Raw genomic sequence first — 15,050 nt, 5'->3', positions numbered from 1 at the left:
ACAGAACTTCAGCATCATACCTGAGTAAAAGTTACGGGAAAACACTTTACTTATTTCTGAAGACCTACAGAATTAGTAGGTCTTTACATCAGCAAACTATAATCAATCAAAGAACCTAGAATTCTGGATGTGGAGAAATCCATGTGTTCAGTTTTTTTACTTATTGCTATGATAGGGATAGCAGCATTTGTGTAAGCTGTAAGTCTCACAGTGAGACTGTCACCTAATTTCCCCACACACAAACCAAAAACATAAGCTCTGAGATCACATTCAAATTATTTGTTTGTATAGTCTAATCTGAATATGCAAAACACTGGTAGAAAAAAGCAGCAAACAAATGATTGTTCTGGCAAACCAGGTTATATCAGCAAGGAACCCTTCTAAGGCTGATCATGCATCTTTAAAAAAACCCAACCAATGCCCTATAAAAATACATAAAGTACTTATAGATTGACGTAACTTTAGGTGTTTAAAAGCTCAGAGAGCCCCTCTTGTTGTTGGCACTATTGCTACTGAAGATTATGTAAGTTGTGGGGAAAATCAATGTACAAAGTTGGCCCTCGATTTCTTAAAGGAGGCAAAATCTGAAGGGGCTGCATAGGCTGAGCTATTTTGATATATGCTCTTTACTTGATAAAGCTAGTAGAAAGGTGGCAAGAGGTCACTCTCACATACATAAGTAATAAAACTTAATAGTAACTCCAGTTCAGGATCACTACTGTATCTAACAATAAATGATATTATTTATTTGCATTTACTTCCCAAGGCAAATGAATAGACAATACCTTTATTATGGATGTGAAGCACTCTGCAATTGTTTGCAGTCTTTGCCATGTGAATTGGAATATGTTGCATAATGTATAAAGCAAACATTCTGTGTGAGGCTTACCCATCATCCTGCCATGCTGCATGATAACAATGTTGGAATTGAGTGAAGCTGGTGGAGGGTAAGCTGAAGAAGGGGAAAAAGGCCTTTGAAAGTAACTCACTGGGCTGGCAGCAGTGCCAGAGTTCCCATTCACTGTGATCTGAGCCTGAGAGAAATAAAACAACATGCCATTAAACTACACACAAAGCCCTCTGACTATCATCCAAAGAGTGATGCAAGACTGCTATCTGCACACCGATTACTGGTTCTCAGGAACCCTAGCCATAATGGTATCTGCATTCACTGAAATACAAAACTCATCACAAGGGGAGCAGAATGTGTTCCTCAATATACCTTGTACCTCCCCTCTTCTCTCCTTGTATGTGCTGTCTGTGAAGCATGCTGAAATTATGGGAAGGTGACAGAAAGACCATGGTCAAGGCAATGAAGATGGAACAAACAAGGTCTGAAGAGGTTTGACAGCAATACAAAATGAAGATGGCATTAAAAGTTCCTCTCATTGTGTGACAAAGGCTGCCTGCCACAGATGACTCACTCCAAGAGACATATTTCCTTAATGCACATGCTCAAGTCCTGTGGGCATTAATGTGCAGACCAAAGGGAGAAGTCTTATTAAGATTAGCTAAAAAGAGTGAGTCCAAGCTTTTAAAAATGGAAGCCAGATGGAGTGATTATGGGATGCTGACATGTAACCCATCATAATAAAAATAAATAGCACCAAAAAGAAACCCCAAAGAAATGCCACAACAGAACAAAATCAAATAAATAAAACATGAAACTAAGTAAACTGGCAGTGTAGCACCATCACAAGCTGTTTAGGCTTCAGTCACAAGAGGTACTTCTGAAACAATCTGCTTCCCTGACCCCAGGTTTAGAATCCCCACATCTGGGCTGTAGCACTTTCATAGGCAGCATTGCAAGGATCAAAACAGATATATTGAGAAAGCATTGAATGAAATTAGAGAGCAGTGAATATTTAATCAGAAAAGGGAGATAAATTCTCCGTAACACCTGTTTTAATGCAGAACTCTCTTTAAATCTGACAAAATCATAAGTCTACAAACTTTGCTCAAATTTATATAACAAAAAAACCCCATCTAAAACCTGCTACAGATGTAAAACATAAGACTATCTGAAGCAGCAAAGCATTAAATAAAAATGTATTAAAAGACAGTATATTTTCATTAAAAAATGAAATAGTTCATGACCTCTGTATACATTTGTGTTTTGGAGATTACTGGTTTGATTTGAAATTCTAATGCCTCAGCCTCTGATAGCTAAGAAAGCAAAACAAATTCTAACTCCTATGCAGACATCATGCGACGTCCTAGATGCATTCAGGGTTTCTCAGTGTAAGGATGTCTTTTTTCAGAACTGAGCTGAAGCATTTGTATTGCAGTGATGTTACCATTAAAACCTTGTTTTTAAATATTTCCTCAATAAAGTTAAGAACCAAAATGTTAAATAAGTTGGCTTTTCTCACACCATCCTCTCCTACAAAAGAAATTCCTTACACCTTCTTACTCAATTTGTATGGCTTTTGTTTCACTGAGGAGAGGAGCAGAATTAGTCTACGTTCTTTGCTGACTGGAAAGCATCTCTTATGAATTACTGTAATAAAAAATTAAAATATTCTGGGTAAAGCTGGGCTTTACCAAGTATCTGGTTTAGACAATAAAGCTCTTACACTAAGTAGTACACATTATCGTGAAAACAGGATCCACGCAAGTAGCTGATGGATATCAGTCATAAATGTATACAATATTTCTGGGTTTGCTTTTAAGGAAGCAAAAGAAATGAAATCTTTAAAATGCTTGTTTGTGAACTAGACCTTTCACTTTGCTAAATAATCTCCTTTGTGCAAAAATAAGATGATACAGAAAATAACTTTCACCAAATGCACTTATTTCCCACTCTACTGGGAAGATAATCCTCATCTCTTTCATGCTACTCATGTCCCTAAATTCCTCCAGTTTTACCTCCAGCACACTGTGCTCATCTGCTAGCAGAGTCTACTACTTCTGCTTCTAGGTAATCAGTCTCGTAAAGATTCCTCTTAGGTACCAGATTTGAGCTTCCTTTAATTTGCCTGAGCATCAGAAAGAGCAGGTCTCTGGACTTTTGAATCAGAGCAGAGCAAAGCACCCATATGGGACTGGAGCTATTTTCTAAGGTTCTCTATGCTGAGGCAGGCAGCAAAAGTAACAAGGTACCATTACAGATGCCTAGGCAATTTTGTGCAGCCATGCTGCACAGCCTCCAGACGTTGAAATAGGCTAAAATACTCAGAATCAATTCTTGAAGCTCAAGACAGTCCTGGAACTTGGGAAGAGGCAAAAATCTAATGTGTACTTCCATTTCCAAGTTTTCATTAGATTCCACAATTTCAAATTACATAAAAAACCCCATAAAGAACCCATGAAAATTACTTTATAAGGGAAATGTTTGTGATTGGAATAGAATCAGAAAAAATAGTTTCCCAAATCAGCAGCTCTCTGATTACAACTCCAATTCTAAGTATAAGCCCAAATAGGAATAATAATTGTCATACTTCAGGTTTTCAAAGAAGCTGTAATCTGTGACTAAAAGTATGGCAAATAAATAAACCACAGTTTTATGTTTAGCTCTGCCTTTTGCCTGGAACATTTTACAATTTTGTTGATTCAGCTGTTCCTGATGCTGTTTCTTCTTCTCAGAAAGCCTTTCTGCCTAAGCTCTCATTAAGGACCTCAAGAATTAAAAAACATCTCCAATGTGGATATAATGTCTTTGAAAGCATGGTTCCATCCTATGCAGGTACAGTGCTGGTTGCCACAATTCTATGTCACTTTTATTGTTACCTCAGCAGTTTTCATCTATGAAACCAACAGGAGTCTCCTTTGACAGTGAAGACCATTACACGAGTAGAGCTACTAGCAGCATGTGCATGTGTGCCACCAGCTTCCCCATCACTTTCTCATTTCACAGACACATTTACAGTCATCTGTCCCTCCCCTAAAGAGGATGGGAGATGAAGACTTTTCTATACTGCAGGGGTGGGTCTTGCCAGTAGTTAAATTTCTGTGGGGCTGTTAAGACTGTCTGGGGACTTTTGTCCTTTGATGGGAGACTCATCCTTTCTCTTTGTCAATTAACACTGAACAGCTGCTATGCTCATCCCTGCCACATGTAAGAGAGAAAGTGGTAGTCATATCTGACCACAACATATCCGTCTACAGGGAGACTGTCCCAAAAAGGATTGTTCAGTTCACCTTACAAAAAATACTGCTTAAAGAAAACAAAAACAGTTATCTGATTATTTTAGAAGAAAATACAAATGTTCCATGTTCCTATAGCTAGTAAATGGCTTTGTAGTGATTGTGCTTTATTTAGATGTACCAGTCTGTATCAGTTATGGTATCTTTGGTTACAACTACTGTATGCAGATTCACAGTACTAACTCTCAAAAAGAAAAAATGTAAAACAAAACCAAAGTTGCAGAACTGTGTGACAAGAGTTAGGAATGACAGCTTTCACATACCTGTTATTAATATTACTTTTTTTTAACAGCATCCAGAGCACTGACAACAGAGCATTGACTCTCCAGGTGATTGTGCAAGTTTGGGCTCAACATGGTTGTAAAATATATACAAAACTTAAAAAAATACATACACTATTTCTGTTTTCAGACCTGAAAATGATAACATGCTCAAGGAGTTGTATAAAGTTTGAACACTTCTGTGGCCCAGTAAAACTTTGGTCTCAGAACATCTTTTTACTTTGCAATTCAGCAATGAATTGCTAAATTTAAATGAAAGCTTTGTTCTGACTCATTTTAGTCATGCAAATAATCCCAAAAGAAATCACAAGGGATCAGGATTTGACCCAAATTCCATACCTTCTTTCCACCCATATATGAGTGTACTAAGGTACAGAAAAGTGAACATACATATAAAATGTCTAATTGCAGGCTGTTTTTTCCCTTGATTTAACCAACACAAAAGTAACAGGACACTTGGGTACTACAAGATTATGAAGTTCATTCCTATAAGAAACTGTGCTTAGGAAAGGAAACGGCTAGTTAGAGGAGAGAAAAACAGTATCGTGTAGTCAGTGGTCATGGCTGGGAAAAAACTGCATTAAATATTGCCAACATGTACTATGAATTTGCAAGTTGTATTATTGAAAACTGTACCTCAGTATAAACCAAAAACAGTGGCAGCCCAGAGGCTACAAACTCCACAGACCTGTACATTGTTAACAATACTTTAAACAAATCTCTTCAAACTCTACAGGCTGATTGCTGTTAATGCATTTGGAACAGGTATTGAATTTATTTTCATTTATTTTAAGCAAAGTGTTTGATACACCTTAGCTGACAATACAAGCGTACAACAACTTACTATCATTTTCTTATTACCAAAGCTGCTATGCCAATGACTTTAACAACTGTTGCAAAACATACTGTCAGACTACAAGCACACACAAAAGAATACTAACAGAACACTTGTCTGTGTAACAGGATAACAGACAAGTTTGAATTCTTTTCCCCTTTGACTACCTGTTTGAACAAATGGAGGAGGAAAAAAGGAAGCATAATTACATGAGAAGCGGCAGCAGTGTTGGTTAAGGTGGTGCCATCAGACACAGCAGACATCTGGCTCAAGGTTGGGGAAGGTGTTTCAGAGCAGTCAGTAGTATAGCTACAAGTCTGCAGCTCATCTAGAATGGCTGTGGAGGACTCACTCACTGTGTGGGAGGAGCACTCACTCATGGCAGAATCTGTGCTTACAGAGGCTGTTTCGGTCCTGTGGATAATACTTTGAGAAGCTAGGTATGGGTATTTATATGAAAACTGTGAAAGGGCTGGGGTTTTATAAAAGCGTGAAGGCAAAAAATCGTCAAGCGTTGGCACAGAATATGGTACTAGATGGGTGCCACTGTCTGGTGAGAAAGAGGCTCTGTTAACTGGTACCACGGGAGGAAGAGGCAGTGGAGAAGCTTCTGTTGCTGTTTGTCTGTGTGTCTGTGAAGCATTTACCTCCATCACAGGGGCAGTTACTTTCTGGTTTCCAAGCTGAGATTTGAGGGAAAAAAAAATAAGAAAAGAAACAGATTACTAAATGAATAAAAAACTTTTCCCTTTGCCTCTTGCTGTGTGTAGGAGAATTACAAAGTCTAAGTTTTTGAGCAGCCCAAGGAAGTTCACATTGACATGGATTAGGAAATAAATCAACCACACTCTACATTAAAGAAGGAAAACATGAAAGAAATTAATGCATCAAATACTAGTGGAAGCAATGCCAGAAACCATAGTGCACTAGGGATGCATATTCATAACGTACTGCAAATACTAATGATCTTAGTTTTGTGTCAAGAAGGATCACACTATTTTATACTTAACATAAATATGTGAGGCTAGAGAACATCAAGTTCATTCTGTTTGTAAAAGGAAAAAAGGATCTGCAAGTCTGATCTCTGTATATGTTGCTCTCTATTTTTGTCAGAGGACAGGTATCATTTTGAAACTAATACATGAAATGGGCAGGATTGCAAGCTAAATGGGAACAATAATATTGAAAGTTCATATAATCTGCAAGAATAGGTTGTGGAATTTTTTGCCTCTTGTGACTGAATAGATCTTCTCCACTGCCTCTGTAACAAAAACGTTTGGATGATCCTTAGAATTTCCAAGCACCCTGGAAGCACCCTGTCAGCCTACTGGATAAGGTGTATACATAGGAGCCTTTTCAACGTTAGAGGACACAAGGACTGTTAGGATTACTGGTATGAATCTGAGGAACAACACAGACCGGGAGCACAAGAACAGGACACGGATGACTTTGTACTGAAACAAAACATGCTACTTGTTTGGCTTCAGCATTCCTTAAACAGGGAACACCCCCATAAGAGTGCTTCTGAAAACTGCCACACCATGTATGAGCTTTATATTTTGTTATTTCAAGGCACACACAGGACACTGGGTTTAAACCAGTCCAGAAACTGGCTTTTTGGATCTGCAGCTTCTTTTCAAATTGAAGATACAAGAAAAGCATGTTGGCATCTAGTCTTTATTAAACAGCTGCACAAACCCTTATATTCTGCCTGTTAGCCACAAGCTTTCAGTCAATTCCAAAGTATGTCAAAATACTGCCTAATGGTTTCTTTTTTGGTTGGGCTGCGGAACTCTGGAATAGTTACAGGGGAAGAGCATTTGGGATTTTAAATTTAGGTAAAACAGAGGACAGTAAGATACCATATGCAATAATTACTACTTTAAAAAGAAACATTTAATCATAGATATCACATTGTTACAAACAACACTATGGTTATTTCCTATGCTCAGAATAGGAAGATATCTAACTCTAATAATTCAAAAAATGTTTCAAGCAACCAGATTAAAATACCATTTTGGCGTTTTAATACAAAATCTGAAAATACCTTCTAAAGCTCTTATGGACAACTTTAACAAGACCCAGACTGTCGTACTTATGAGAGGTCACTAGGGGTCCAGTTTCATAATTCTTGCTGAGATCAAGTGGAATTTATACAAATAACCTTCCTCTAGTCAATGGGACCATCCATATGAATAAGCATTTCAGACAAAAATCTTAAGCATGTGAAGAGATATCCATCACTTGTTCCAAATAGTTCAAGAGAACCATTTGGCATTACTGGACCTTTGGGGTACATAAAAGCAGCCAGAAGCTGCTGTTAAAATCTGCAGTTAAAATGGTGAAGAAACTTAGCTTAAAATTCAAACCTTATTCACAGCAGTGTTTCAAATCCATGACTGGGGGAATAAAAGGAAATCTTTCCATAGCATAAATCTGAGCAAATTACTTCTTAATAGGCAAATCAATAACTGAGTGTATGAGTGTAAATGGAGATATGATTTTTAGTGATAATTAATTTGCCAATAGAAACTTCAGAAGAACAATATAACCCTATTAAAATATTTTCATAAGAAGCAATCATATGCAGATGTGAAACAGCTGGTTATACAGCTTAGTATATCAGGGGTTTAATATATGTGCATTTATGTTCACATAAAGAAAAACTCATTTCACCTCACAGATACACAAAGGGAAGACACAACCATCATTCATGATGAATTTCATTGTTCATCTCATAATTCAAGTTCTCCAGAAAAAGAGATGAACCAGGAGATCATAGTGCAATTACAAGGGAAAGCCAGTATGAAGTTCTGAAGTTCTTGAGAGCAGATATGCTCTTAGGATTCCCAGGAAGAAAAGTTACATATGACTAGGCCAATATATGTAAACTGATCTCTAAATTGTTAAAATAACAGGAAATTCTGGAGAATTAAGAAATTAGTAAGCCTTCTGGCTTTGAATGGGGAAGACTGCCTGAATGCTTGAGAAAAGGGATGGACAACACAAGAACAGATATTCAGGGTGCATCCAGAGAGCTAGTGAAATTGAGTTCTTGAAGAACGAAATTGTGTTTGGCAAACAACAGTTGATTTCATCAAGCTAAATTAATAAAAAGAATATAAAGTTATCATTCTTACCACGTGGGTAGAAGGAATGCAGCAATTCCAGGTACTGATTCTCAGTGTGAAGTTTCTCAGCTTTGTAGAGTAAAACTTGAATATTCTGTCTAGTTTTACAATTCTGTCATAGGTACAACCATTACTCTGGGAAAGAGTGGCTGAAATGGTGATTTAAAACCACATTGTTTTAAAAAACTGATTGCACCATTTAAAAAACATAGGGTGTTGGTAAAACCTATCTATTTGGCTACTATTAATCCATATATTTCATCACTGTGACTCCAAAAAACTTTTAATACCAGTTCCATTCAGTGTGCTTCAGACTAGGTTTGTTATTGCTACTAGCACAAGAAACACTTGCAGAACTCACCCGGATTAAATGCCAAACAAGTACTTAACCAATTAGAATGATGAAAAACTAGTTAGACTGCATGATTATCTTGAGTTGTGGAGCATTGCTTGAGAGAGAAAAATCATGACAGTCCTGAAGTGAACTGAAGGTCTCAAGCGCAGCTTTCTGCTGGTCCTTAGAAATCTTCACCTTCCATCAAATAGTAAAACTGAAGAATACAGTTGCTACCCAATTCACATGAAGTAGACAGATGAGCCTCATATGGGTTTCAAAACCAGTCATCTATCATTTTAATGCAACATCTGTGGGGAGTGGTGTGATATTACTAATGACACCAAAGTGCTGGCCTTGCTTCAACAGTCAAGACACAGATAGAGACTTAGACATAAGTGAATAAACTCATTTTGTTAATACATAGTAGAGTTTAGTAGTCAACAATCGAATTACACCCATACACTTGCACAAATGGGTAAAAATACCTTTATTTTTAATTGTTAAAAGCTAATGTAAAAATTTCTAAACTGGTGCTGCAAGTTATATTGCCATGCCCACTTTCAGTACCTAGTAGGCCTCTTATTCTAAACTCAGCATAAGGAGGTGGAGTTCAGCCCTTGTGCAAAACCACGCTAATGATGCAGAACTTAAAAATTATGTGCTTGAGTTTCTTTGCTTGCCATCTGTTCCCAAAACACTGAAACCTGCCTTGTCCCCCTTCTACACCACTCAATGTTCTCCCAATATCTAACAAACTAATGTATTTGATATACTGATTCAGATTATTATGATTTTTTTTAAATTCCAGGCTTATTTTCCTTGATCCACTTCTCCATAGCCATGAGGCTAGCAAAAGCAACACTTTTACAAGCATCTAGTACACTAGTTTTTATTCCTTCAGGACCACAAGGGCTAAAAGAAAGCGTCACTCATCTGTGGAATTCAAACAAACAGGACAAATGTTTTGCATCCTCAATCTGAGAGATTGGTATCTAGTACAAGAGGACACTTATGAACCCAGGAACAAAATGAGCAATAAAAGTATCAGGCATTTATTTCAGAAGATGCAGCTCAAGATTCTTCATCAGTTTAAAACTTTTTCTTACAAGAAATTTGGGCAACAGTTTACCTCCACTGGTCTCATACTAATGAGTGTTAATTTTTCTGGTGAAATAGATTAGATTCTCCCATATCTGTAATATGGTACAGAGCAGCATCATCTCTCAAGTATGTAACAGTATAAAAAAATCTAATACTGAGTAACTTGAATCCTTCTCTTTCCTATATACTTGTAATAAAAAATTTAACCTTTCTCTGAGTAAGACTGCTTACAAAATGTCACGTGGTGATTCATACCACACACTGCTTGCTCCTAAAGTTTCAGCAGACAAGCTCTGAAATGAAGTGCAAATAGGACCACAAACATAATAAGATACATTAGAAAATAGTGAAAATTTGTTGTGCATGAACTTGGACCATACAGGCTCTCTCTCAGCTGTACTTTTCCATACTCTGACATAATACAAGTTCTTTACACACATACACATGCATGCAGAGAAATTCTCATTCAACACTTCTTAAGAAGTGATGATGATTAGCCAATCTTACCTCATTCTCCTCCACATACATAAACCCAGATGCAGAGGGAGAGTTGTTTATTTTTAGAGCACCTTTCTAAATGCATTTGGTTTTTGAGAGTTTCTGTGGGAGACCTGAATGTTTCTGGTGGGCCTAATTTACAGCTGGAGAGCATCCCTAAAGGACAGGATTTAACATAGCAACCTATGATCTGCATATACAAAAGTATTTTAACTGCTGCATAAAGTCCTGTAGAGCCTGCAAATCTGTAACAGTTTAAAAAGTGAAATTACTCTCATGCACAGTAAGCTGAAAGTTAATTTGTCTATGTAAGAGGAATTGTGAACTTTGGAAATACCACAAGATATAGTGCTAAAGGGGATCATAATTTTTGGCATTAGTTAGGAAAGTTCCAATATTTCAACCAGAAATCTGAGCCAGAAAATAAATCTTTTCATACGTATAGCTGTAGCCTTTACTTAACTGCAGCCCATGGCATCTTGGCTCTGGGACTTCACCTGATGCAGAATTTTACACCACCTACATGCCAATATGCACTGTAAATTAGGTATGTATTTTAACATAGAGCTAGCAAACTGGCTCCAACACTGCACTGTGATGATAGATAAGCATCTTCATATTAAAGCTGAGCATTAGCAAGTATGTCAGCTGAATTTTGCAGGCAAGAGATCAGTAAATGAACGCAACTGAAATTTGTATTGTTTCAGTTAAAGAAACCCAGTTGCCAAATTTCTGATTATTCTTCCCTCACATTGATGCCAAGTAGAAGGCAGAAAAATTAGTGCAGAATTCCTGAATAAGTCACAGCTACTCTTCTGACTTCTGAGAGCTCACAATGAAGCTAAAACAGATTCTAAAATGAAAAGAAATTGCAAAATGTATTTTGTATTTTAAAATTCTAAAAATCAATTAGCTAGAAGATAAATTATCTTTAGTCATTCTGCTTAGAGTTTGAGTATTATTCTAGATTAAAAAAAGGTTTTTGATGAAGATGCATCACTTACAAGCCACTAATTTCCTATTGTGCATTTGTACACCATAAAGTGCCCCCAGAAAAAGTCTACCTTCCATCTCAGCTGGGTTAATTTCTTTCTTTCTTCTTTATTTCTGAACAAAAGTTCAGGTTTGTTCAGTTCTGTTTTGATCCATGTGACAGGTAGTTTTACCCAGAAAACACAAGGTCTAACTTTGGTAATGTAAGTATAACTAAACAGGCAGTTATTAAGTGATTCATGAATGATCTAAAATAAAAGATGGAAAAATTAAATATACCACATGGCATTCTGCAGCCTGTGAAGAAGGAAGAACTGAAGACTTTTGTCCCAAATCCTTTGAAGACATCTTTGAAGTGTCTGGAGAAACACTAGGTGGATGTTCTTGGATTTCAGGCTCTGCTTTATTGTCAGGGGTGGGAGCTATCTGAATGGAAAGAGATGCTGTGTGTATCTCAGGCATGGGGTTACAGGCAGGTGAGACAGGCCTTTGTGGGAATACTGGCACTTCAACAGGCTTGAGCTGTTGCTGTGTATTACAATGAATGCTACTGGCTGGGTCGCGTGTCCGGGTTAATTTCAAGGTAGATACCCTACGTTTCTGAGACTGTTGCCTTTGGCCTTGATGGAGAGTAGTACTAATACCAGCTACTGTGCTTGTGCCTGCACTGGAGATTGAGGTCAGTGGTTTAATGATTTTTTGCGCATAGGACATACTTAGGTTAGATATTTGAGAAGACATTGTCTCCTGGACAGACTTCTCGTTAGTGTAATAGACAGTATCTGTGGGAAGGTGTTTAGTTGGATCAGTTGTTACTTCCTGGAGGTTAATTTTGTTCTTGTGATTAGTTACTCTTGCTTTCCGAAAACTTTCTTTTCTAGGGGGTGGCAGAGGTGCCTTATTTGCCAAAAGCATCCACACACAGCAAAATAACATTGAAGAAGAAACAGAAAGAAAGTAAATGTTAGAGCAGGAGATAAACTTGGTTTAACTTTTATCTTAAATAAAGCAACAGCAACTTAAGGGGCTTTATCCCAACATTGTTCAATTCAATAGACAACTGAATTGGTCAGGTTCCCACCACCTTTTGCTGTGCAGGTCTGTACAGCTTGTGTTCAGAAAGCCAGATGTTCCATTTGCTCAGAGTAAGGTGGGATCAGAAGGGAGCCCACAGAAGTCCATTTTCTTTTAAAAAACCAATTATTACATTGAATAAGCATTATTACTGTAAAATTATTCAGATATGTAAGTAATTTCCAAAATGTACTCCACGATCTTAGATTACAAGCTATTATTCACAGACAACACACATATATTAAACACATAGAACCTCAAAATTCTGAACTAAAATAGGAATGGAGACAGTATTGATGTTGGTATGTTGATCTTTTTTTGACAGATAAATATGGTTCCAACTTAAGTGCTTTCTGGTGGTTTGTTTTGTTTTTGTTGTTTTGTTGGGGTTTTTCTAGTGTGATCTAATTATATTGTTCAGCAAAACAGGCAGAAACATTGCCTACCTTATAATTAATAAACCTTTGTCCTCAGATATTATTTTGATGACTGATGCATTTCCCTGAGTATAAAATATTAATAAATACTCTTTGAAGTCTGGAAACACTCGCAGAAAGCTTTTATTTGTGTATGACCTACTTTTATATAGCTGGCTGTCTTGTTCATTGAAAGCAATTTCTGGTAATTAACCTGGAGGCATGCATTCTATGTGGAGTATGCTTTATCTGTCTATGCGGTAAAACAGTTTGCAACAACCCATATAAAGTGATGATTTGCGCTACCTGGAAGACATCAGGACAATGTTCCATAGAGTTATCCCATCTAATATATGCTATCCCCCCTTCAAATGCCAGAAAATGAAAGTTGGTGTGTTCATCAGTTTTACCTGAGTTGGTGATTTTTTATCCTGTAGATTTGGCCGTACACTCCTAAAACCTTTTGCTGTGAGAGATGAACTGCTAGCATCTCCATTCAATGCCTCTCTACTTCCATCATTGTAAGATCTCCAAGCTTTTGTGAGGAAAAAAGAATCAAGCATTTTTTGGTGATTAGTAGATCTCTTTATTGCTATCATCATAGCAAGCCAGTTATTAAACAAATTGTGGAAAAGTTTGGCTACTGAACAACTGACATTGCTGCCGTTATCACCATGGAAGTCACAATAACAGGGCTAAAGCTGCTGCTTTACATAAAAATTATCTTTAGAAAGCACAAGGGTTCACAATACTGCTGGTAACGGTGTGATATTTCCCCACAGCATTCCTAGAGACTATGAATTTTAACCTTGAAAGTCCTTTTGAGGTGTTGGTGCTTCAGCCCCTAGGTAAAGCAGGCTAAAGTACTTCCACAGATTAGGGTCTTGAACTTCACAGCTGTGTTGGATTTTGAAAAACATCTCAGCTCATGTAAAGTTAGTTGGTCATGGTGGCTACATGAAATTTCACCTCAATACCTGATCAGTTGTTCCAATAACACATCTTATTTCCAAATCTGAATGTCACCTCTACTTTCCAATCAACTATATTTTGTCTCTGAAAAGCCCTCAAGACATTGGCCAAACATAAGGGAGATACTATCCTGTCTCAACAAGTTACAGATTTGAAGACAAAATACTCGAAGAAACTGGGAAAAGTAACACATTATGTGAGTAGGCTGGTAAGTGGGATGGGCAGAACTTGCAATCCTGAGTAAGGCATTAAAAATGAAACAGCAAGTGCCACTAAAGCTGAAGGTAGCAAATTAGCAGCTCATACTCTCCCAGAAAATTAATTTTCTGATTACATATACAGTGTCACAGGAAATACTACTTTCAAATGAGAGCTGAATTTGAGGTCTTAGCCACTTGCAATTATTATCACAATTTCAGTAATGCTTTCCTTAAAGAATGTGGAAGAATGATATTAAATAAGTGGAAGATTGTTATCACTCATCCACTTGTATGGTATTACAGTGATGCATAAACACAGTGTTTTATTTACCTGAATCTGGAGACTGAGAATCAGACCCTGGAAAAGAAACAAGCAGCATTAATTTGTGTTAGATATAAAAACATGATGACACAAAACATGTAGGAGTCTTTTTGTTCAGTTACCTAAGGCCCTCCCTTTACCTAAGCATACCTCAGAATATCAGAGCATAGGTAACCGTACAATGTTTATCGCACAAGTTCTATAGAAGGTTATGGTGTGCTGAGAGCAACTGCTGGTTCAGACAACCAATAATAAACAAACATTTGCTGTGTTTTCTTTTTTTTTCTAGTAAATACTGTGATATACTGTCATCTAAAATCTATCTACCAAAAGAATTATAATTCCATTAAGATTGAGCTGAAAAGGTTTAATTCAAAACCAAGAAAGATGTCTACAGATTCTGTCAGGATTTTCTCCCTCTTCACACTAGAATGTGTGATGCTTTCTTCATCACTTTAAAGCAAAACACAGAAACTGATGTATACATACTGCCAGCACAGAACAGATTTGAAGGTCTGGTGCTTTTTTCTATTACTTGGAGATACATTGGTCGGGTTGTTTTTTTTTTTTTTTTCTCCTAGAGAAACTAAAATTCTGACACCTCTATACCAATTAAAAATATTTTTAATGCACAATATAGTAGTACTAAGAGCATGCCTTATCATTAATTTTAAGTGCAAAAAAGCAAGACAGCAAGAGGCTTGTACTGGATGCTCAAATGACAAAAACTTATTATAAGCATTG

General features: G+C 37.0%; 1 protein-coding gene across 3 annotated transcripts in view; it reads right to left on the bottom strand.

Annotated features, from left to right (window-relative positions):
- Positions 1-15,050, bottom strand: part of SORBS2 (sorbin and SH3 domain containing 2) — a 76,645-nt gene that overhangs the window by 51,446 nt on the left and 10,149 nt on the right. For all 3 annotated transcript variants that reach the window (XM_005149048.3, XM_031048977.2, XM_005149051.3), the window contains 3 exons: positions 14,316-14,342; positions 13,223-13,347; positions 890-1,034 (listed from right to left, as the gene is read on the bottom strand). In XM_005149048.3, coding sequence (XP_005149105.2) covers positions 890-1,034; positions 13,223-13,347; positions 14,316-14,342 — 297 coding nt within the window. The remainder of the gene's footprint in view (positions 1-889; positions 1,035-13,222; positions 13,348-14,315; positions 14,343-15,050) is intronic.

The sequence above is a fragment of the Melopsittacus undulatus genome, chromosome 7 (assembly GCF_012275295.1).
Source record: "Melopsittacus undulatus isolate bMelUnd1 chromosome 7, bMelUnd1.mat.Z, whole genome shotgun sequence".
NCBI classification, from domain to species: Eukaryota; Metazoa; Chordata; class Aves; order Psittaciformes; family Psittaculidae; genus Melopsittacus; species Melopsittacus undulatus.
This window is presented reverse-complemented; position numbering and strand designations above follow the sequence as displayed.